The 22,612-nt window shown below is 57.9% G+C and overlaps 9 protein-coding genes across 9 annotated transcripts; 5 read left to right on the plus strand and 4 right to left on the minus strand.

Moving 5' to 3' along the window:
• Nucleotides 1-62: 62 nt before the first annotated feature.
• Nucleotides 63-3,505, plus strand: UFD2 (Ubiquitin conjugation factor E4; the record flags this gene model as incomplete). Its single annotated transcript, XM_066773770.1, has 5 exons — nt 63-92; nt 152-1,048; nt 1,099-1,833; nt 1,886-2,574; nt 2,602-3,505. The coding sequence occupies 5 exons, from the start codon at nt 63-65 to the stop codon at nt 3,503-3,505; spliced, it is 3,255 nt and encodes a 1,084-aa protein (XP_066636337.1).
• Nucleotides 3,506-6,075: 2,570 nt separating this feature from the next.
• On the plus strand, nt 6,076-6,686 carry HLJ1 (Chaperone protein dnaJ; the record flags this gene model as incomplete). Its single annotated transcript, XM_066773771.1, has 2 exons — nt 6,076-6,079; nt 6,133-6,686. 2 exons carry the CDS (start codon nt 6,076-6,078, stop codon nt 6,684-6,686), a joined length of 558 nt encoding a protein of 185 aa, XP_066636338.1.
• Nucleotides 6,687-9,337: 2,651 nt separating this feature from the next.
• Nucleotides 9,338-10,819, minus strand: SLS55_002290 (uncharacterized protein; the record flags this gene model as incomplete). The annotated part of the gene is made up of 1 exon (XM_066773772.1): nt 9,338-10,819. One exon carries the CDS (start codon nt 10,817-10,819, stop codon nt 9,338-9,340), a length of 1,482 nt encoding a protein of 493 aa, XP_066636339.1.
• A 690-nt stretch (nt 10,820-11,509) lies between these two features.
• Nucleotides 11,510-12,575, minus strand: SLS55_002291 (uncharacterized protein; the record flags this gene model as incomplete). The annotated part of the gene is given in 2 exon segments (XM_066773773.1): nt 11,510-12,553; nt 12,567-12,575. The coding sequence occupies 2 exon segments, from the start codon at nt 12,573-12,575 to the stop codon at nt 11,510-11,512; spliced, it is 1,053 nt and encodes a 350-aa protein (XP_066636340.1).
• Nucleotides 12,576-12,601: 26 nt separating this feature from the next.
• Nucleotides 12,602-14,100, minus strand: SLS55_002292 (uncharacterized protein; the record flags this gene model as incomplete). Its single annotated transcript, XM_066773774.1, has 2 exons — nt 12,602-12,909; nt 13,476-14,100. 2 exons carry the CDS (start codon nt 14,098-14,100, stop codon nt 12,602-12,604), a joined length of 933 nt encoding a protein of 310 aa, XP_066636341.1.
• Nucleotides 14,101-14,731: 631 nt separating this feature from the next.
• On the plus strand, nt 14,732-15,748 carry SLS55_002293 (uncharacterized protein; the record flags this gene model as incomplete). The annotated part of the gene is made up of 1 exon (XM_066773775.1): nt 14,732-15,748. The coding sequence occupies one exon, from the start codon at nt 14,732-14,734 to the stop codon at nt 15,746-15,748; it is 1,017 nt and encodes a 338-aa protein (XP_066636342.1).
• A 186-nt stretch (nt 15,749-15,934) lies between these two features.
• Nucleotides 15,935-17,184, plus strand: MVD1 (diphosphomevalonate decarboxylase; the record flags this gene model as incomplete). The annotated part of the gene is made up of 2 exons (XM_066773776.1): nt 15,935-15,996; nt 16,056-17,184. 2 exons carry the CDS (start codon nt 15,935-15,937, stop codon nt 17,182-17,184), a joined length of 1,191 nt encoding a protein of 396 aa, XP_066636343.1.
• Nucleotides 17,185-18,717: 1,533 nt separating this feature from the next.
• FOL3 (folylpolyglutamate synthase) lies at nt 18,718-19,977 on the minus strand (the record flags this gene model as incomplete). The annotated part of the gene is made up of 1 exon (XM_066773777.1): nt 18,718-19,977. One exon carries the CDS (start codon nt 19,975-19,977, stop codon nt 18,718-18,720), a length of 1,260 nt encoding a protein of 419 aa, XP_066636344.1.
• Nucleotides 19,978-20,323: 346 nt separating this feature from the next.
• Nucleotides 20,324-22,197, plus strand: SLS55_002296 (uncharacterized protein; the record flags this gene model as incomplete). The annotated part of the gene is made up of 2 exons (XM_066773778.1): nt 20,324-20,334; nt 20,568-22,197. 2 exons carry the CDS (start codon nt 20,324-20,326, stop codon nt 22,195-22,197), a joined length of 1,641 nt encoding a protein of 546 aa, XP_066636345.1.
• Between the last annotated feature and the right edge of the window lie 415 nt (nt 22,198-22,612).

The raw sequence follows: 22,612 nt of genomic DNA on the forward strand, positions 1-22,612 counted from the left end.
GCTGCGCCCGCTGCACCCCACGTCAGAGCTTCTTGCAGATCTTGTAAGCAGACTGAACCGCCATGTCCGACGCGCTGTCCGACGCGGATAAGGTACCTTTGCCCCACCCACCTGGCCACCCAAACCGCATCGCACTGATACTTTTGAGCAGATCCGCAACAAGCGTCTCGCAAAGCTCGGAGGCCAATCTTCTGCTCCAGCATCGCCTGTTCCAGGCGACTCAAACCCCCCATCGGGAGCTGCCTCGCCTTCTGCCTCGACGCCGCAGCCCGCAAGCGCCCAAAGTCCGACACCGGCTACAGTACCATCGCCCAGCCCGAGCTCCACGCCTGCCGCCGTGACCGAGGACCAAGTCTCCGCGCCAAAGATCAGCATAACCAAGAAAGCTCCGACGTCGTTACCCCAGAAGCGTGATAATGAGAGCGAGTCTCGGCCACGACCCCGTCCCGCCGCGGCGCCTGAGAATTTTGAGACGTGGCAGCATAGGATACTCAGCACAATCTTCAGGGTGACATTGGATGAGGCACACGCGCAGGATGCGCACGGAAACCGCTTGACGTACGTGCCCGGCGTGAAGGGGGACCTAGAGGATGCTGGGAGCCCGCTGCTGCTGAACACAACTGTGCTGGAAGGGGTGCTCTTTGAGGGTGCGTCCAACCGGCCTGATGGCAAGCCGTTGAACTGGCTACTTTCATGCTGGAAACGTGCTGCTAGAGTCTCGAGAGGTGCAACCACTGCAGACAAGAGCGACCCGGAAAGAGCTGAGGTGATGAGGGAGGCTCGGAGGCTTACCTTGAGCTACACCATGCTCGCGGTCAACGTGCCCGACATGTTCGGCTTGGACGCTTGGCTTGTGAATCCTCTGGCCCAGCACCTGCTGAACGATCCTGAAGATGAACACGGCATATGCCATGACTTCCTGAACGAAGCTGTCTCCCGATTCGAGGAAGACGAGTCTATAAAGGAAGCCTTGGTTGGTGCAGTGGAGCAGCTCAGCCAGGATTTGAGCAAGAAGAGCATGAACGACCAATTCAAACCTTACATGCTGGTATGTAACATGATCCTCAGTCTCGACCCAAATAAGTGACTCTTTGGCAGGCCCTGCGCAACATCTGCCAGTATCCTTCACTTGTAGTGGCTCTCTCGCAGTCACCCAGGTTCTTGCCATCGGATATCGGTGCTCCTAGTCTGGAGAATGACACTCTGCTGGGACCTTTCTTCAAGCTCTCGCCATTACAGGCCGAAGTCGCGCTGAACTACTTTGCCGGATCACGAACGAGGGATAGGTCTGTCATCATGAACGCGCAAAGGGCTCTCCGCATGACCTTGGCAACACACCAGGACGAGCTCTTCGACGTGGCTAACCGCTTCATTCGGGCAAAGGATTCCCGATCGAACATGCTTGATTGGTTTGCGGCGACGGTCAACAAGAACCACAAGCGGCGCGCCATGCGTGTCGATGCAAAGCAGGTCTCCTCTGATGGCTTCATGAACAATATCACGGTTATACTCGATCGCCTCTGCGATCCGTTCATGGATTCGACGTTCTCTAAAATCGACCGTATTGATATCGAGTACTTGCGGAGAAACCCACGTGTCGACATAAGCGACGAGACGAAGATGAACGCAGATCAGACTGCATCTGACGAGTTTTATTCCACGAAAGTCGAAGGAGAAAACAACTTCATCTCAGAGTGCTTCTTCCTCACTGTAGCAGCTCATCACTATGGTACCGAGGCTGCTCAGAGCAAATTGACCCAGCTCCAGAAGGACCTCAAATGGATGGAACGTGAGCTTGAGAAGTTCGAGACGGAGAGGCACAAGTACGCTCATGTAAGTTTTGCAAAATCTCTCTGATCGTGGCAATATACTTACTTCAACCAAGAACCCGGCGCAGCTACAGCTATTCGAAAATGCTCTGAAGAAATACAAAGATGCGGTCGAACGTAGCCACTGCACCATCTTGGCAACTCAGGGAGTTCTGCTCGATGAGACGATCCAAGGCCGAGCTATGCAATTCATGCGATACGTCATTGTCTGGCTGCTTCGTATCGTCAGCCCCGGTTACCCTCAGAAGCCGTTCAAGCTTCCGCTTCCTGCACAGCAACCAGAGGCTTTCAAGTGTCTGCCGGAGTACTTTCTCGAAGACATTGTGGATAACTTCAAGTTCATCACACGCATGATGCCTCAGATTGCTACCTCGACACAGTGCGAAGAACTAATCGCAATTTGCCTGACATTCCTGCGGAGCTCGGCCTACATCAGAAACCCCTATCTCAAGTCTGGACTTGTCACCATCCTCTACTACGGAACACTACCCTTCCAAGGCAGGTCTAAGGGCGTGCTTGGAGATCTTCTGTTTGCGACTAAGTTTGCTACCGACAACCTCCTGCATGCTTTGATGCAGTTCTACATTGAGTGCGAAAGCACTGGCGCACACACGCAATTCTACGATAAGTTCAACATCAGATACGAAATTTTCCAGGTGTTCAAGTGCGTCTGGGGCAACCCTGTGTACCGGGATCATCTGGGAACCGAGGCCAAGTACGTTGTTTCCGATTTCTACGACCCCATGTTCTCCTGATACTAATAACTGAGCAGGGTCAACCTGGACTTTTTCGTCCGTTTCGTCAATTTGCTTCTCAACGACGTTACCTTCGTCCTTGATGAGTCATTCACAGCTTTCACCCAGATCCATGATCTTACCAAACAACTTCGCGATCCGAGTCTCATTCCGGATGAGAACATCCGAAAGGAGAAAGAAGAGGCTCTCGAGTCAGCCAAGGGCAGGGCCAAGAGCTATATGGGTCTAACCAACGAGACTGTGGCTATGTTGAAGCTTTTCACAGAAGCCCTGAGCGATTCATTCACCATGCCGGAGATTGTGCAGCGTCTCGCTGATATGCTGGACTACAACTTGGACGCGCTGGTGGGTCCCAAGCAGACAAATCTCAAGGTCGAAAACCCGCAGGAGTATGGCTTCAATGCCAAGTCGATGCTTTCAGAAATCGTCGACGTCTACATTAACCTCATGGAGAAGGAGAACTTCCGTCTTGCGATTGCGCGAGATGGCCGCTCTTACAAGCCGGACAATTTCAACAAGGCTACTAGTATCATGAGGAGGTTTGCTTTGAAGTCCGAGGAAGAGATTGGCAAATGGGAGCGATTGGCAATCCAGGTCCAGGAAGCGAAGGAGGCGGATGATCAAGAAGAGGCTGATCTGGGCGATATTCCGGACGAGTTCTTGGACCCGCTCATTTTCGACATCATGAAAGATCCAGTCATCCTCCCCCAAAGCAGGATGACCATCGACCGTGCTGTCATCCAGAGCCATCTTCTCAGTGATCCTCACGACCCTTTCAACCGTGCACCGCTGAAGATCGAGGATGTCATTCCGGATACAGAGCTGAAGGGCAAGATCGAAGCGTTCAAGGCCGAGAGGAAGGCTCTGAAACAGGCCGAACGCGCCCAAGCTGCCGGCGGCGAAGCGATGGACACGTCTTAAAGCTCAGGGCAATGATGATGGGTTGATCTTCTGGGAGCGGATGCATGGTGGGCGTTCAATGCGGGACTGGAAATTTAGATGGCTCGAGAACCATCCATGAATGATGAGGTGCAACGGAAGGGAGGTGGTACCATAGAACCATGCATAAATTGTTTTTGGTATGATTACCTATCTGATTGCGGGATTCATGTGTGGATATTGAGCCGTTTTACCTAATGCCCACCTGTTGGCCAAAATGCTTGTCTTCAATGCTTATGTTGCATCAGTTGATTACACCACAGCGGGCGACACAAGAAATTGCCCGCTGTGACACTGTATGTTACATTTGTTATCGTAAGTTCGTGATGACTTGCCCTTCTACTCTAACCACTGGTAACCTGTAGTCTCTATCATCAATCCTCCTCCGCCTCCCTAGTTCCAAACGCGTATGCCAACCCACCGCCGACCAAATTGGCTCCGCACATCGCCACCGTCGCGCCGCGGGTAATACCTCTAGCGCCGAACTTGGAGTACAATCTCTGTTGTGGGAAAACATAGCACGTCAGCATCGATAATCAATCACTTCCGCCCTATGACCCGCTCCCACAGCGCAACGAATGCCTCCAAAAAGTTTCTTCCCAATTTGCTGCAGCAGGGGGCAAAACACAACGAGGCTTGACTGACCTGCTTCCTTCTCCGCGCAAGCAACACGTACAAGCCACTCCAGGCAGCCGTCATGCCGGCGGCGTCTTTCTTGTAGCCGTTGAGGTTCAGGTAGCTTGACAGCAGGAGGACGGGCGGGAAGAGCATGGGCAGTGGCTGGAACGGGCGCATGTGCTGGGCCGTGATGAGCGTCGCGGTGAGCGTCGCGGGGAGGGGGTTGTCTATTTTTTGGGGCAGAGGTTAGCTCTTGGATATCCATTGGGGCTTGGATGAAGGCGTATGCTGCCATTGCCGGCGCATTTGTTGGTGGGGATGGGTATGTTGTGCAATTGTACGCACCTCCCCATGCTCGCAACGTCTGCGCGACGCCGGTCTTGACTTTTTGCTCGGTAGGTTCGCCGGCCATTGTTGTGATTGCGAAGGGTGGAGGGTGAAGGAACGTCGTCGTTGGCGCGGGTTAGAGGTGGTGGTGTCGCGCGCGTCACGAAAAAAGACGGTTTCGTCATACAGCAGCCAGGGTAAGCTCGATGGGATTGGCGTCAGGCCAGCATTTTGGCGGGGGTTGCCGCGGCCGCAGCGCTGGCGTACGAGAGGCGAGAGCGGCCACCTGCAGCGGAGGCAGGGCCGATTTTGCTCCTGCCTCTCCGAAATGGAAGGTCTGAGCTTTTTTCCGCTTTCCGCCCGTGGCAGCCCGCGCTCTCGCTGAAGCAATCGACCCCAAGAAAGCCCGGCCCTGGTCCGCCCCCCGTCGCCGCCGCCGCCTTTTCCTGGAATCCCCCGGCCTTGGCCGACCCGCCGACGGAAGAGAGGCAGACCGACGTCGATACTACCACTGTGGCATCTTAAAGATAACGGGGGAAATTTACCAACACACAACAACGCCGCGATACCGCACACGACTCTTTGACCGCTGCATCAACTCAACCAAAGGACGACGCTTAAGAGGAGCGAAGAACGGGATTTTAGACTCGGACCGCCCGCCTGCAGCGGACTGCCTTTTCCCACGCCTTGCGCCGGGCAAGCTCTCAGCGACACACCACCCACACCACCACCCGACAAACAGCGTCCGTCTCCACCGCCGCCGGACTCCGAATCAATCTACACACTCGCACCCGTCACTTTCGGCCACCAAAGACACACACACACACAACCAGAGACAAACAGCCCACCGCATCTTTCCCCCACCACCACCGCCATCTACCATCACCGCTAGCAAACGACCGCCAAACAAACGCCATCTCCACCATCACGCACAAAAATGTCAGCCAAAGCTAGCGGCGCGGACGCCTCGGGCGGCGCCGACGGCGCGCGGCACCGGCAGCACCATGACGGGTCGGCGGGGCGCGCGTACACGGTGGAACAGAAGGCGGCGGTGCTGCGCATCCGCAAGTGCTCGCCGACGGCATACTACGAGATCCTGGGGCTGGAGGAGAAGCGGGCGGTGGTGTCGGACGCGGAGATCAAGAAGGCGTACCGCAAGCTCAGCTTGCTGACGCATCCGGACAAGAACGGGTACGAGGGCGCGGACGAGGCGTTCAAGTGTAAGTCGTTTGTCCATCCGTTGATGGTGCTTGGGTGGGGGGCTTTCATTTGTGCGGGATGGCCTGGGATGCGGGGCCCTTTTTCTTGGGCAAGAGAGCTGATATGTTTGGTGTCCAGCGGTATCGAGGGCTTTTCAGATCCTGTCGGATCCTGATAAGAAGGCCAAGTTCGACAAGTTTGGCGGCGATCCGGAAAGCAGGTTCGGCGGCGGTGCATCGGCGGCCGGCGCTTCGCCGTTCAGCGGCTTCGCGAGGTCGCCCGGAGGAGCACAGGGTGGAGGGTTCTACCAAGAGGAGATGTCGCCGGAAGAGCTGTTCAGGCAGTTCTTCGGCGGAGGAGGGTTTGGAGGAGGGCCCTTTGGTGAGTTTTTACCAACCAGAGCGAATATGGGTAGACTACAGGAAGGACGGCCGACACTGACTGGATCGTCTTCTCTATCACAGGCGGTATGGGCTTCGACACCGGCCCTGGCTTCGTTTTCAACCTTGGCGGCGGCCCCGGCATCCGCGTGCACCAATTCGGCGGCGCGAGACCACGCAGACGGCCGACGGCGGCCGAGCAAGCGGCCCAGGCACCTAGCATCAGCAGCACGCTCTCGTCGCTGCTGCCGCTGTTATTCCTCTTCATCCTGCCGCTGCTGTCGTCCATCTTCTCCGGCTCGAGCTCGACGCCCGCGGGCCCGTCGGTGCGCTTCGACGGCGCGGTGCCGCCGCACACGCTGCAGCGCACGTCGGCGCGCCTCAACATCCCCTACTGGGTCAATCCGGCCGACGTGGACGACCTGAGCGGGCGCAAGCTCAAGGAGCTGGACCGCACGGCCGAGGTGCGGTACATGAGCCATCTGAACGTCGAGTGCGACATCGAGCAGCAGCGCCAGGCTCGGCTGATGCAGGACGCGCAGGGCTGGTTCTTTGTGGATGAGACGAAGATGAAGGAGGCGAGGAAGATGCCGAAGCCGAGCTGTACCAGGCTCAGGGACTTGGGCTATGGACGGTGAATGAGGTGAGGAGGTTGAGGAGTGGACAAAGAGAACAAACGTAATAATAAAGAGACCATGAGGTTGGGGCACGAGGATAAGCATGATAAGGCATTTTTTCCCTCCTCTCTTCTGTATTTCTTAACTGGTCGAGAAAGCATGGGTCGGTCGGTTTTCTTCCTCGTTCACGTCTTCTTTTTCGAGGTGTTGATTATCAAGATATCGCTGGTATTTGCGAATGCTGTTCAAACTCCCCATTCTCTGCCTGGTTTCCTAGGTTCGTGGTGTGCGAAACGGCGAGCGGATCGTTGGAGTGGTGCGTGCGTCCGTTTTTCCTTGTCTTTCCTGCCAGTTTCGTAGTGCGGTGTCGATGGAGTTTCTCTCCGACATTTGCCGTTCTGCATGTCTTCTCAGTTCTATATCTCTTTCATTCGGCATGTGTAGCACGATGGTCAAGCGGACCGTCAAAAATGGAACGTGAGCCGACCGGGCGGTCGGACGGCAAATAGGGAGGGAAGTCGTGAGGAAGGGGAATGAGCAGAGAGATGGAGTTGTTTTCAAGCTTGACATAGGACGGGTTGGTTGTTCTGTTCTGGATAAGGCAATCGAGTGTACAGACCTCTTTAATTCATCGAAATGGGTTCATTCACCTGGACGACTTTGATTTTCGCCCTTCCGAAACCAACTTGCTCGTGTGTCATCATCACGCGTTCAGAGTCGTCGGAGGTTCAGTGATGCGGGTGACGACGCATGTGCCAATTTACGGCAGTTACTCGGATCACGAGTTGGACAGGTTGCTGTTGGCAGGTCATGAGAGCAGCAGCTGCGCAGTGCAACAGTAGCTCAATGCTCTCTTTATTTAAGCACTTCTGTCGATGTTCCTGCCGACGTCAAGAGGAGCCTTCAGTGCAATACCCAACCAGTGTGACTGGCTTTCTTTACTCGAAAGTACAGCGTATGAGTATCGAATACACTCGGTCGCCTCCGGTTCTCTTCGTTAGATGCAAGCGGCTCTATCACGACTTTTAATTGTACTAAACGCTGGCGGAAAATATGATGACCATGGTCCGATGGCGATCTCCATCATGGTAGAGACATGATGGCGAACTCCATAGGATTATAATGATAGTAGACGGTATTCCCTACACACCTTGGGCAGCAGAGATACTTAGATAGGGAGGACGAATTCTAAGAGGAAAAGCTTAGTGGGGGACGAACAGGCGGACAAGTAATGTAAATATATCCGTGGTGGCCTTTCGATTGATACTAAGCCTCGTGGGATTGGCAAAGTCAAGCATGAACATGCATGAACTTGAGGAACCGGTCTTCTCTCGACTTAAATAGGGAAAGTTCGGCGTCGAAAGGCACCGGATTTAGACGCCTGGACCCACATAATTGTCAGCGGACATAAGACAAGGCATATTACTAGGGCTGTTCTTGCCACGTGAGAAGGTAATAAGCGGTACGCAGAGGAGGCGGATGAATCTTTCGACTAAGGGCTATGAGGTGACCGTTACGTTGTCAATACAGATAGCAAAAGACTATATAAAATAACTAGACTAGCTACGCGGCTTCGCTGGGTAAGATTTGTTAGATTCGACTATCACAATCAGTTAGTGAGACAAATCAGGCGTGGGAATTTGCAGTGTCAACTCAATGGGGGGTGGCTGTCAACTGCACGTAGACTCGTATCAACCGCCCTCCAGAACACCAAAAAAATAGCAAAACTGAAGCCGCCGCCGCAGGGAATTGAACCCAGGACTGGACCGCACCGCACCGCCGCGCTACATGGGCAAGGCCCCGCAGGACTCCCTAAGCTGGCATAGCAGGCATGGACTGCTGCAGAAAGGCGACACGAGGGGCCATCGCCTTTTTTGTATCCGTACGCTTTATCCCACAAGCGCTGCCTAGGAGTCGTGGGCGGTTCGTAAACCATTGAACCACGTAGCCGTCATTAGCTGGATGATAGTGAAGGAAGTTGCGGACTGGGTACATATACCCCACTTTTATTTTCACTCACTCACTCACTCACTCACTCACTGCGCCAAGCAACCCGAACTCTCTCCATCACTGAGCGGAGGTGAGCGAGCCCCTCCACTCCCTGGCATCTCTTGAGGATGGCAACGAGGCAATATTCTCTCGCTCCCCTCAACTCTGCTCCACTCACCCGCATTCTGCAATCCCCCCTCATGCAACGTTCACGAAAAAAACAATCACGGCTTTGCTTTTGATCACTGCTCAAGCTGTCCAAACTACGGTCACGTCAGTGTAGTCAGTTCTTGTGCCAACGACGTATTGATTCGACTGTTGCACTAATAGAGTTGGGAACGTGAGGAGGGAAGCGGAGTTTCGGTCAGTGTCGTTCTCATATGCTCACGTGAGTCATGTGTCAAAGAGTTTTTGCATATGGGCAAGGTCGCGAAGGTGTACGGCATGAATCCCAGTGCTGATGCAGTGCGGTGTTGAATAAGAGGTGAAGAGTAGACAGCAACTGGTATAGCAAATACTGTGGGAGATCGAAGGCTTGATGGAATCGGCGCTTATAGGTAACTCGGATTGGAACCAATATATATATTTGGCTTATCACTTCGTATTGTACGAGTATAGAGTATTAAGATATAAAGGAAGATGAGCAAACCATGACACCCACTCTCCGCCGCAGCACCCACCCCTCAAGCCGAAAACACCTTCCTCAGCGTGTTCTCAAACGGCGTCGGCAAACTCGGGAAGTACTCCGACTCCCTCCTCTCCTCCGATCCACCGTCAACATTAGGGCGGCCAGCCGCAGCTCCCCGAGCCTTCTCCCTCTCCTCCCGCAGCCCGCCGCCGACCTCCTTCTCAATCTCCGCCCTCTCCTTCTCCTTCCTCTCGGCCTCCTCGGCCGCCGCCTCTACCGCCTTCGCGCAGCGCCACCTCAACGCCAAAAACGCCGACGGCGCCATGACGACGACCCACGCGAACAGGATGGGCAGGGCGCGATACAGCCTGTTGACGGCGCCGCCGGACCAGATGGTCATGAGGACCTGCCACGTCTCGTGGGCGGGCAGGGCGTAGGCCCAGCGGTAGAAGCCGGGGCTGAGCTCGAAGGGCGCGATGGTGCTGGTGACGTTTGCGATGACCCACGACAGGACGAAGAAGGGGACGAAGCTGATGGGGATGAAGGTGGTGGCGACGTCGAAGACGAGGAACTGCACGTGCTGGTACAGCCACAGGCACAGCCAGACGAGCGCGAAGACGGACGCCGGCTGCTCCCACGACTCCTTGAACGCCCAGAAGTAGGCGGATTGGCAGAGCGCGCCGACGAGCGTGTAGCCGAGCGAGAGCGCGAACCGCACCGCCAGGTTCTGCGCGAACGGCAGGTGCGAGTACAGCTGCAGCGACGACGCGACGCCGTTGACGGCCATGAGGAAGAAGAACTGCATGATGATGCCCATGACCATGGGGATCGTGTTGTACACGGTCTTGGCGGCCTGCGGGGACGGCTTGATGTTGGTCGAGGAGGCCTGGATGGGGTTGAGGTAGGCGGCGACGGCGGCCGGGTCCGACTGGGCGAGCGAGGTGAGCGCGGCGCTGCCGTTGAGGTGTGTGTAGACGGCGCGCGAGACGGAGACGAGGGTTTCCAGGTTGCCCTTGATGGAGCCGGCGGCGACGGTGGCGTAGCGGATCTCGTTCCAGACGTACGTCACGGCGGCGGACGAGTTGTAGGTCGAGGCGGCGTCGCCGCCGCCGAGGGCCGCAGCCAGACGGTTCGAAGCTCCGGCGTGGGTGTAGACGGCTGCCCAGTAGTCGCCGCGCCGCACTGCTGCGACCACGTCGGACACGTCGGCGTAGCCGTCGGCCTCGTTCTTGAACTCGACTCCGGGGAAAGAGGGTGCGGCGAGGTTCTCGTAGGCGCCGCGGAGGCTTTGGCCGATAAGGCCACCGTCGTAGTCGACGGCGAGAACCTTGAGGTTGTGGATGCGGGTGCTTTGCCGGTAGATGGAGCCGAATAGGTAACAGAGGGTGGTGAGGAAGAGCAGCTGAATCAATATGAAGGAAGCGCCAACCGCAATGCCGAATTGCTTCTTGCGGCCGCGCCAGAACTCTTTCTCGGCGACCATGGTTGCGGCGTCGGATGAGGTGGAGGCTTTGCTGGATCGATTGCCGGTAGCCATGGTGAGGGCGACGTAGGAAATAAAGGTTTGAGGATTAAAGTTAGTGAGGTGTGTGATGTCTCAGGCTGTCCGTTTCCTATCGTGGTGTGGATCACGGCTGCCTTTTGTTCAAGTCCAGGTAGTTGCCTTGTTCGGAACCACTGGGCTGAGGATCACCGAGCCCCGAGCCTCACGACGCCCATCCCTTACCAGATGCGCCTACTACCATCTCGGGGCGCGAGGTAGACGGCTCACGCTTCGTACGGCGGTCGCAACCTTGGCCGCTTGCGGGAAGCTATGATCTCATTTGGGCAGGGCGAGCGGGGTATCGCCGGATACTGCCGGTGGTTGCCAGGCGGTTGCTCCGGAACAAAGGGCACGTCGAGTCGGCGGTCGGGGTGTGGCTTCGCCGATCGGCCGAAGCTTGATGTAGGTAGTCCTGTCGATCATGAAGTTGAGTTTGTGGCTGTCTGGAATTTGATATCGACGCGGACTTGTGGTGATGTCGGCGGATGTTGGCCGGTCAGTCGTCCGGCTAAGAAAAGAATGGTTTATTGTTTGCTCTAGAGTCTCCCATGAGAATCAACAGTCCTATCACCCCAGACTCCGACTTGGGGAGCCTAATAGCGTAGGTCAATCCTCCGACGAGAGAGCCCTGGTTCTCGCTTCAGCCGCAAAAGCGAGCCTAATCCCACTACAACCCACCATCGCTCATGCGCCTCTACTCCCCCTCCTCCCCCTATTCAACGCCTCCCACTTCCCAATAACCTCCTCAGCGAACTCATGCACATTGCCCCCCATCTCGTCTTTCAGCCGCGCCACCTCCCAACACCCCTGCAACACCCTCCTCTCAGTGATCCACCTCACGCTCTCATGCCCCCCAGCCTTCTCGCACGCGCTCCTCACCTTCCTCTTGACATCCTCGCTCCCAATATCCTCCGGCAGCACCAACTCCCTTCCCTTCAGCGCCTTCTTCCGCTCCGCCTCCGCCAGCCAGCCAGCCACCTGCCTCTCCACCCCCTTCGCCCCGTACCCAATCGGCCCCATGACCGCCGCCCCAACCTTGAACGGCGCGCCCGCCAGCGCCTGCCCGACGCCTTTCGTAGCCCCGAGCACTCGGTCTCTCTTCCTCACTCTTTTCTCTCCCTTCTGCTTCTCCTCGTCGGCGTCCCTACCACCGCGATGAGGCTTGGCATCCCTCCACCCCAGAACCGGCAACACGACCACTCCTGTCACGGCGTCCGCGAACCCGAACACGAACTCCCGCCAGCCCAGCCGCATCCCGGACGCCACGCCGTCGATGCGCTGCCGGGGCCCGCGCACCGTCGGGTCGCGCAGCAGGACGGACGGCGCGTTGTGCAGGCTGTTGGCGAAGTTGTAGAGGAACGCCGCGGGCCCGCGCACGAGGGTGAGTTGGAGGGTGCGGGACGCGAGGGCGGCGAGGGCGGTGGGGAGTTTGCGATTCTTTTTAGATTTTGGCTTTCTTTTGGGGTGGAAGGCGGAGATTTGAAGGGCAGAGGGATTGGTGGTGGTTGTGGTGGCAGGGGAGGACGGCTCTGACGGGGTGGATTTGAACGAGGACGGAGGGCGGTGGTGGGTGGTCGGGTAAGGAGAGCTGGAGAGGTCGTTCTTGAAGTCGCTGAGGATGATTTGGTAGGCGCGGACCCAGGTGACGAGGGTGCCGACGATGGCGGCGAGGGGGTCTGCCGGGCCTTCTTCGACGTACCAGCGCTTGTGCTCGCACCTGGGTGCTGCCTGTTAGAGCTACGTTCGTCATGGTGGTTGGGTAGATGTTTCGATGACTTACAGCTTCAGGTCGTGCGGGTCTACGAGGCCTTTGGCCACGAGAACGGTTGCAGCTGCAGCGCTTAGCTGGATGCCTGTCTGCCGGACCTTCCACACGGCGACTCTGTCGGGACACAACGCGCAGGCCATGCCCCGCATCTGAGGCATGGACTGGAATGTCTCTGCTGCTTTCTCGGCGCCCCTCTCCCCGCGGATCTTGGCTGCCAGCTCCTTCGCGCGCACCTGCATCTCGGGCTTCAACGCTTCCGTGATGTTTTGCGCGAGCTTTTCGGCTGTCAGTTTCTTGAAGTGGACTGCCTCGGGGCCTGCGCCCGCGCGGTAAACCATATTCGCCCACCATGGTTGGTCGCCGAAGAAGGGGACGATGACGGTGGGTTTGCCGAGCGCAATTCCGATGGCCGTGGTGCCGGCGCCGCCGTGGTGGACGACGGCGGACACGCGCGGGAAGAGCCAGTCGTGAGGCACGTTTCCGAGGAGGAAGACGTTGTCGGGTACGTCGGAGCCGCCCATCTTGCCCCAGCCTCGGGAGACGAGCGCTCGCACTGCATCTGAATGAGTTTCTGAAGGATCAGGATATGTGCCATCTATTTACCTCCTGACATTTTAACCGCTTCAAGGACCATATTTGTGAGCCGTTGGGCGTCGTCGACAACGATTGAGCCGAAACCAATGTACACCGGGGGCGGACCGGCGTCGAGGAATGCTTGAAGCTCGGGCGGTGGAGTGTAGGACGATGCTAGAGATAAGAAAAAGAAGCCACTGATGCTGATGTGTGGTCCCCAGTCTGCTGGCTTTGGGATAAGCGCTTCACTCCAGCAATATGTATGTGGAACTTCATGACGGGTGAAAAGTTGATGACCCCAGATAGGACTTAGTGGGTCGAGATCAAGGGTCCGTACGCGGAAACGGTTGATAAGGTCCCCGAGGCCTTCCCACGTGAGAAGATCCATTTCGTAGTAGGAGGTCCAGTTGGCCACCTTGTTGCTGGATTTGCTTGACTGGACGTTGGCCAGCGGGTGCGGGAAGGCTGTGGTCGGGGACCAAGGCATTGTAAACATTATGTGGAGTGGGACCGAGAGTTTCTCGGCAATGTGGATGTGAGCATAGCTTGGAGGGTTGGCTATGATGGCATCGGCGACAAACGGGATGTCATCGTCCTTGGGATCCTCTATCCCATCTCCTGCCTCGGTACATCCTCGCCATGCACCGAATAGCATCTCTGCAATCTCTCTTCTCCTCATGCCCACGTCTCCGGCTTTCATTGACGCCATCGATGGCAGAATTGATGGATTTCGAACCATGTAGGCCATCAACTTCTCTGGATCCCCGCCCATGGAGTATAATTCGGCGCCGTTCTCCTCGACAAATCCTTTGAAGTTTGGATGGGTGACAATTCGGACCCTGTGACAGTACGGCGGACTTTGGAGGACCTTGGACAGAGCGAGGAAGGGCTGGACATCTCCGCGTGATCCAGTAATAAGGATGGCAATGTTCATGCGCGGAACGTGGGCGAAGTCTTGCAATACCTTTTCGTCCAAGCGACTTTGCTCCTTGTGTTTCTTCCATGGCGCTTTCCTTCTCTTTCCGAATGAACGATAGGATCTGAAGGAAAAAGGAAGTTTGCCCAACACTTTGATATCCACACGACCATCGTCTTGCAGAACGGTCACGGCGGAAGCGCGACGTGGGTGAACACCGGGTCGAGACATGATGCAAGGAGGGCACGGCGGTCTGGGACAGCTCGATCGGGCGCTTCGCTGAACCAAGTAGTGAACAGCAGTAGTGAAGACGGTGGCTTGTTATCAGTCAGCAGCTAAAAAGCTGATTGAGATGGGACGGAAGTGCTGGAAGGCTAGCGTGCAGCCTAAGAGAGATCTAGCAGCCGCAGGTTCCCGTCGCGCAAGATTGGCCAGGTCGGGCAAAGCTTGGCGAGATGAGTGTCTGCTTGTCATGGAGTGCACAGGGCTAGCTGAAGAGGGCGCAGAAGCGCAAGCTCGTTTTTCGGATTGTCGGATGCGCCGGACACAAGCTGGAAGAGGTAGGTATTGACTCAAGTGGGGGCTGAGGCTGCGTCTTGCATCATGTCCACGCCCATCGTCCGCTCGCTTCTCCACCGCTGCAAAAGAAATGTCCTCAACTCCCCCCGGCAAAGAGGCCTCCCCAAATGTCCTCGGCAGGCTGTCAACTGCGGAATACAGACAGGCAACCGAAAATGTCATTGGCAGGCTGCGCTCCGGGTCCGTCTCGGCGGCCAAAGAGCTGCTGCAGTACAACCCGCAGCTTGGAATGTGGGCAGCAACAGGCACTGCCATCGCACACGCTCCGAACATCACCGACCTGCAGCAGGACGACGTCGAATTCGACGCTCACGGCCACAGCGCACGTGAAGCCGACACGGCCACGCTGCGTGCATTTCCCACTCCCATTGCAACCGAGGCAGAACACGCGACTGCCGAGCCGAAAGCACCATGGACAACCGTAATCAAACGTGGACTCATCGCAGCCGGCAGGTTCGTCGTCACTCCCACTGGATTCTTCATCACCATCTACGGGCTGAACGTAGTAGCATGGGGAGCAATGCTGTTCTTCCTGCTCCTGAAGGCGGCGCCTGCCATGAACCACCCCGACGATGGCGATGCAGACTCGTCTCCGCGGAAGATCTGGATTGAGATCGACTCGCAGATCCTGAACGCGCTGTTCTGCCTCACCGCCTGGGGGCTTGCACCGTGGAGGTTCAGGGACCTGTGGTTCATTGCAGCCTTTCGCTTCGGGCTTGGGCCAGAGAGCGGAAGAGTCGGGCTACGCAGGCTCGCTCAGCAGAACGTGAGCTGGTTTCGACTCCGCCAGGAAGACGTGGATGCAGCGAGCGCCGAGAGAGTCACTACCTCGGGCGTGTGTGCGCCGGCGACGAAGTATTGGAAATTGGATTTCGTGGTCTGGATGTACGTGCTCAACACGCTATTCCAGGTTGGCATGGCCTTCATGATGTGGGAATACAACCGCATCGACCGGCCGAGCTGGGGTGCTGGCCTGTTCATTGGGCTGGGCTGCGGCGTCAGCCTGTTTGCAGGCCTCATGTGCTGGTGGGAGGGACGGAAGGTCAAGCTGATCGAGGGCCCGAAGCTTGTCGAGAAGGAAGTGTAGATAATAATGCAGAGTTTCGGAGCGAGCGAAGCGGCTGAGTGACCGGCCACTCGGGCTTCCTTTTCGGTCCGTCCGAGCGCGGGGACCCTGGCGTTCCTGGTGCGATGCCTGAGCAGTGCCCCTCAACTGCTCCTCCACACCGCTCAGCTCTCTCGCTTTTCCTGCAATCAATCTTCTCCCCTCAAAATGGCCGATTCTCAAGTCTACAGAGCGAGCACCACCGCCCCGGTGAACATCGCCGTCATCAAGTCCGCCTCTCGTCCCGCTGCTCTGCGCCATTGACTAAACCCAAGCCCGCAAATCACAGGTACTGGGGCAAGCGTGATCCCAAGCTCAACCTGCCCACCAACTCGTCGCTGTCCGTCACCCTCGCCCAGTCCGACCTCCGCACCCACACCACCGCCTCCTGCTCCTCCTCCTACTCCACCGCCGACTCGCTCCTCCTCAATGGCCAGGACCAGGACGTGTCGGGCGCCCGCACCCAGGCCTGCTTCCGCGAGCTGAGGGCGCTCCGCGCCGCCCTCGAGGCCGCCGACGCCAGCCTGCCCAAGCTCTCGTCGTACCCGCTGCGCGTCGTCAGCGAGAACAACTTCCCCACGGCCGCCGGCCTGGCCAGCAGCGCCGCCGGCTTCGCCGCCCTGGTGCGCGCCATCGCCGACCTGTACCAGCTGCCCGCCACGCCGACGGAGCTGTCGCGCATCGCGCGCCAGGGCTCGGGCTCGGCGTGCCGCAGCCTCTTCGGCGGCTACGTCGCGTGGGAGAAGGGCGCCGCCGCCGACGGCAGCGACAGCCTGGCGTACGAGGTCGCGCCCGCCGCCCACTGGCCCGACATGCGCGCCGTCATCCTCGTCGTCAGCGCCGCCAAGAAGGGCGTCAGCAGCACCACCGGCATGCAGACGACGGTTGCCACCAGCAGCCTTTTCCCCGCCCGCGCGAACGAGACGGTGCCCCTGCGCATGAAGCAGATGGAGGACGCGATCAAGGCGCGCGATTTCGAGGCGTTCGGAAAGGTCACGATGAAGGATAGCAACAGCTTCCATGCTACCTGCCTCGATACCGAGCCCCCGATTTTCTACATGAACGATGTGTCCCGCGCGGCGATCAAGGCGGTCGAGTATATCAACGAGGCTGCCGGCAAGACGATTGCGGCGTACACGTTTGATGCCGGACCGAATGCCGTGGTATACTACTTGCAGGAGCACGAGAAGGAGGTTGCTGGCCTGTTCAAGGCTCTGCTCGGGGAGAAGGAGGGCTGGGAGGCGAAGAGGGGCGCCGCTGTTCAGGCGAACGCCGAGGCGCAGTCCAAGGTCGACGAGAAGACCGCAGCACAGCTCAAGGAGGGTGTTAGCAGGGTCATTCTGACTGGAGTTGGCGAGGGCCCGATCAGTGTGACGGAGCACCTTGTTGATGAGAAAGGTCAGGCTGTCAAGGCATGAGTGATTGACGAGATTCCCCTTCTTCTATGAACATTTTAATGCATGTTGTAAAGTTCAAATGAGAAATATCATGAACTCTACCAGTGGACCTTAGCAACTTACAAGTGACCTGTAGAAACATTTGTCGTTCAGTATCCTGAAGAAACACTACGTACCTACTTAGGTAGTGAGAGCGTGCATCTGGATACAGATATTTGGATTTGCTTAAGAATATGCAGACAAAGCCTTCAGCTACTCACGTAGGTAGGCAGGCTGCTGTGTTGCTGGTAGGGCTATTTCGTTAAGGTAAAATGTGCTTGTGGCACCATCGTGCTGGTTCAACATTTCTTTATCGGTCAAAGACCATGCAATAGGGTGAAGCTCTTTGAGGATAACCTTTTCCTAATTAACGGTTTCTTTGTTTCTATCTCCACATTTTGCATTGGTTATACACGACAGCGAAGACTTGCTTAGAGCCCTTCTTTCGCCCGTACACTCGACCAACTTACCCAGCATTCCCCGCCGAAGTAGACGTGGTGGTCATCATGACCAACGCCATGATGCTCCAAAACACGCTCAACGTCATGAAAGAATTCACACTCAACGCCATCCTCCCGATCCTGCACTGGGTCTCCATACACGAGCACCCCGTCACGGTCTTCACCACCGCCGCCTGCCTCATCGTCCTCCTCGACATCATCGTCCACGTCGCGCGCGCCCTGCTGCGCCTCCTCCGCCGAATCGCAGACACGGGCGTGCCCATCATCGGGCCGTGCCTCCACGCCCTCTGGCTCATGTGCCACGCCTTATGCCTCCTCGTCTACGCCGCCGCGGTCAAGCCGGCGTCGATGGCCCTCCGCATCGCCGTTTTCCTCTTCTTCGCGCAGATCCTCCTCAACGCCCTGCCCGAACGCTTGCACAGGGCATTCCCGGACGTCGTCCCGGCGCTCGGCCGCATCACGATCCCGTACGCCTCGAGGGAACGGGTCGCGTGGGACGAAATGGAGGAGCACGTGCGTGCGTCGTTGCCGGTCGGCTTGCGGCCGGAAAGGGTGTGCGTGCCGCGCATCTTGGCGAGGGATAACGCGTGGGACAAGACGATTCGATACATCATATCAAACACTAATAAGGAGTGCGTGTGGGTGCCGAGCGGGTGTAGGGGGCAGCATTGGGCGGGGACGGTGGCGTGCGAGAATCCGCATGTGAGGCTGAGGATGGAGGATTGGGTGAGGGAGCTGCTGGATGTGGGACCACAGAGGGGACGAAGGGGCTGGGCTGGGGCGGGATTTACGGAGGAACGATATGGCTATGCTCACCTTCGTGGCTGAATGGAGCGGTGTTCTGACGCGGGCTGGCGCGGGTGGCCAAGTTTTTGAAGTGTTACTGTACTTTGTCTGGCCCCGAGAATGTTTATGTAATGTGTACTTGCAGAAGCTCGGAATGCTGGATGTTGTTGGCTTTAGATTTATTCTTCCATGTATGGTTGCTCACCACTTCGGCCGTGTGATTCATTGTTCTGAAATTTCTTTATCTTTGCCCACTCTTTCAACGCTGTCAGCCGCTCCTCAAAAGTCGCAAGACGTCCGACACCAAATAAAGGCTACCAGCAATGACAAGGGGTGCTTCATGACTGTCAGTGGAGGCTAGCTCGGTGGCCTTCTTCAAAGCAGCTAGGACGTCTGGTCCACACTCGACTGTTTCGCTCAGCGTTGCGGTGCTTTTTGCGGCCGCGATCACTTCTCCAGCGGGTGTTGCCTTCACCCAGGGCATTCCATCAACCGGGCCGAACTCTGTAGCGACGACAGAATCGCCGTTTCTGAGGAGCGGCTTCAGCATCTCAGTCATGGCCTTGCCGTGACTGATTGATAGCACCCAAACTACACTGCCCTTAGTCTTCTCGCGTAATGACTCTACAAACCGACCAAGGGCTTCAGCCGAGTCAACATTGTGTGCACCATCCAACACGGCTGGGCTCTTCCGCTCCGTGACCCGCCCCAGACCCAAAGTCTGCAGACGTCCGGGCAATTTGACATCTGTCAGACCGTCGAAAAGGCTCAACTCATCGGCAGGGTTCCGGCCGAGGGCCTCCAAAGCCAAGAGAGTGGCCTTATGAGCACATGCCGTGTTGAGAATCTCGTGGGGCTGGAGGTCTTTGGCTCTTAGGAAGTTCTTGTACTCTGTGTTTGATTCCGGCGGTTCCGGTAGGCCGTTAACCATGTATACCGGGCCTGCGGATATTTCCCTGGCGCGCCTTTGGATCACCTCGATGACGGATGGCCTATTGGTACCCTCGATGACACACGGAACGCCTGGCTTCAGGATACCAGCCTTTTCGAACGCAATCTTCTCGATGGTGTCGCCCAAAAATGCCTGGTGATCGATGCCAATCTTGCAAATGACAGTCACCAAGGGGTGCTGCAAGACGTTGGTGGCATCTAAGCGACCGCCCATGCCGGTTTCGATGACGCCAATCTCAATCTTCGCGCGAGTGAAAAGCTCGAAGGCAGTGGCGGTCAGCAGCTCGAACTCTGTGGCGTTGATGCCCTCGCGCTCGTTGCGACCCACGACCAGATGCTCAACCTCGCGGAAGACGGACTCGGCAACAGGCTCCTCGTTAATGCTGATGCAATCCCAACGGTCGATCAGGTGCGGCGAGGTGAAGCGGCCGTGCGAGATGCCAGCCCTGTGCAGCATGGCGGCGGCTGTTGCGCAGATGGAGCCTTTGCCGTTAGTGCCGGCAACGTGGATGGCGCGCCACGGGAGCGGCGTCTGCCTGAGCAGCTGACCGACACGGGCCAGGCCGAGCTCGATCATGACGGCGACTTGGGTGACGTTGGAAGAGACAGGCGGCGACCAAGCAAACGCGCTCGGGGGGCGTTGGGTCGCGCGCGGCGGACCTGCAGCGGCGTTGTACGCGAGATGCAGGGGCCGCTGATTGGCTGCAGCGGAGAGGGCTGGGCCAGTCCGCCTCACCCGGCTAGCCAGCGGTTGGCGGCGCGACCCCAGATCTCTGCGGCTGCTGCATGCTCTCTTCTCTGCCTCAGCCAACACTCCGCGCAGCCATCCTCCACATCCGTCCGCGCACACCCTACCAGGCACCTTCATCATCCGTCGCTCGTTATCGTCCAGTCGCGCATCTCCTCCGAACCATCTCCGCATCATGGGTCTCCCGTATGTCTCCTCACGCCACTGTTTATGCGCGACCAACACGCGCGTATCTTTCAGCCTCACAGGCGCGCCGCCTCCAGCATCGCTAACGCACCCCGCAGTATCTGGCGCGCGCCGTCCCCTGCCGACCACCGCGCCCAGGCGGTCAAGAACGACGCGTCTGCCGCGACACGCTCCCCAATACGCCGCTCCTCCCCAGCCTCATCGCGTCCGGCGGGGCGCATATCAGGGCGCAGTGATGCCAACGGCTACACTCGTCGTTATATCAACGTCGCGGAGCTTATCACGCGTCGCGCGAATGGGCGCGAAGCGGATAGGCGCAGCCAGGAGCGCCAGACCGCGGACCTGAGCAGCATGGCTGACGACTGGCTCTCCGACCTTGACCGGCTTGCATCCATCGCCTCCGAATCGCGCGAGCAGACCCGCAGCTCTGAAGACCGCGTCCACTTGTACATCAGCACCGATGGTCCCAGCATCCGCGCCAGCCGCTTCGGCCCCAACCACCCCGAGAACAGCCCCTTCTCCCGCTCCCGTCCCGCGGCCCACGAGCGAGAGTCGAGTAGCGATCCGGATCGTCCCCTCCACCGAGAGCTTGGGGAGCGCCCACGCTCCGCGCCGCGCGGCACGGACTTGATCCCCAGGATGTCCAGCAGGCGGCGCCGCGCGTGGCCGGGCAGGACTCAAGAGCCGCTTGGAGAACTGCCAAGACACACATATCGTCGTGCACCGAGCAACTGGCCTTTCGCGAGTGATTCTGCTGATGGTGACGAGGAATCTGCGCCAACGGATGCTGGTCGTGATGTGGCGGATGCTACACGCGATTTTCCTCCGCTCAGACGCATGGGCAGGAGACAAGTAACGAACGGCCTCTTGCCAGCCAGCTATCTGCGCCAGTCCTGGAGCCCGCCGGGAGCCATAGATGGCCTCGGAGATCGTGAGCGCAGCCTGAGTCCTCCCGCCGATCCCTGGGAGACGATGCTCACTACCATAACGCCAGACACACAGCTTCCTAGCGCGGACTCATCTTTCACATCCGCAGCCGCTTCCGCTTCGTTCTCTGCCTCGAATAACTCTCAGGACGGATCTGAGTCGGCTCGCGCGGCTTCCACGGACTCTCCGAATACCCAACTCACCGTGCCCTCTCGCCGGCCGAGCCAAGACGAGTCGTCCTCTTTACCGCAACGCGGATGTGAGACCGACGATGATATGTCTGGAAACGACACGGAGAGCGAGGAGCGACTGGGTCCCCATAACGCGGCAATGCGCTCTCGTAGGCATAGATCGTACGAGTTCAGTTCCCACCCCCGTCAGGATGGCCCGCCAATGCGCAACCCGGCGGCATACCCACCTTCCGTTCGGTCGCGCTCCAACGACGCAACGACGCTTGTCCAGAATTACTTCGCATTCGCCGAGCGTGCGTCATCCTCTGGCAGGTCCAGTCCCTCGGCCCCTCCCCGTTCGCCGCCGCCGCGTTCTTCTCAGTTCACGAGCTATGTCCTTCCCCGCCTTCCAGGCCTGTACCGAGAGAACAGCAGCGGCGTCGAGCGAAGCTTCGAAAACAGGCGCGATAGCGGAGTCGGTAGCGATGCCGCGAACACCAGCAGCAGCGGCGGCGACGGCGCCGGCGGCCGCAATCGGGTCAGCACCCCGGCCCTCACGGACTTCGCGGACATCCTGGACAGAGTTGCGGAAAGACAGCCCCAGATGGACCCGGAGCTGGAGTCGATGCGCGACATCCTGGGACGGCTGGCGCGACGCGACGACGTGCCTGAAGAGTTCTGGACCGGTGCTGGCCTGGTGCCCCCCATGCCTGAGGGCACGCCTCCCAGGAGGGAGCAGCGTGAGAGGGCGTGGGATGAGGCGTAGACGATGGAGTTGCTAGATTAGGGTGGAGGCTTTGTTTTGGTGCGTGAACTTACCGCACCATCGTCACCACCCGGGTGTCGTATCTTTCTCATTTTGCTCTGCGAGCCGTATTTTACAATGCTTTTTAGCTATCTTTTTGTTGTGCTGTACTAGGCATGATTATTTCAGAATCTTTGGAAAGGGTATACTCAAGGAACAGAGCGGGTCTGGCGTTTGGAAGGTGAAATGAGATGGGCAGAAGTTTTACGGCTTCGGGAACTGCGTCTCATTGTGGGATCAATGCAATCAATGCAAGGAAAAGAAAGAACAACAAAAGTTGAAAGGAACACTTGAAGCAAGGGAAAATCATCATCTATACCCGACTTCTTTCTCAGAAGATAGAAGAAGAGTCGAAGTCTGGCAGCTGGCGAGCGTG

The sequence above is a fragment of the Diplodia seriata genome (assembly GCF_021436955.1).
Source record: "Diplodia seriata strain FDS-637 chromosome Unknown scaffold_2, whole genome shotgun sequence".
In the NCBI taxonomy this organism is placed as follows: Eukaryota; Fungi; Ascomycota; class Dothideomycetes; order Botryosphaeriales; family Botryosphaeriaceae; genus Diplodia; species Diplodia seriata.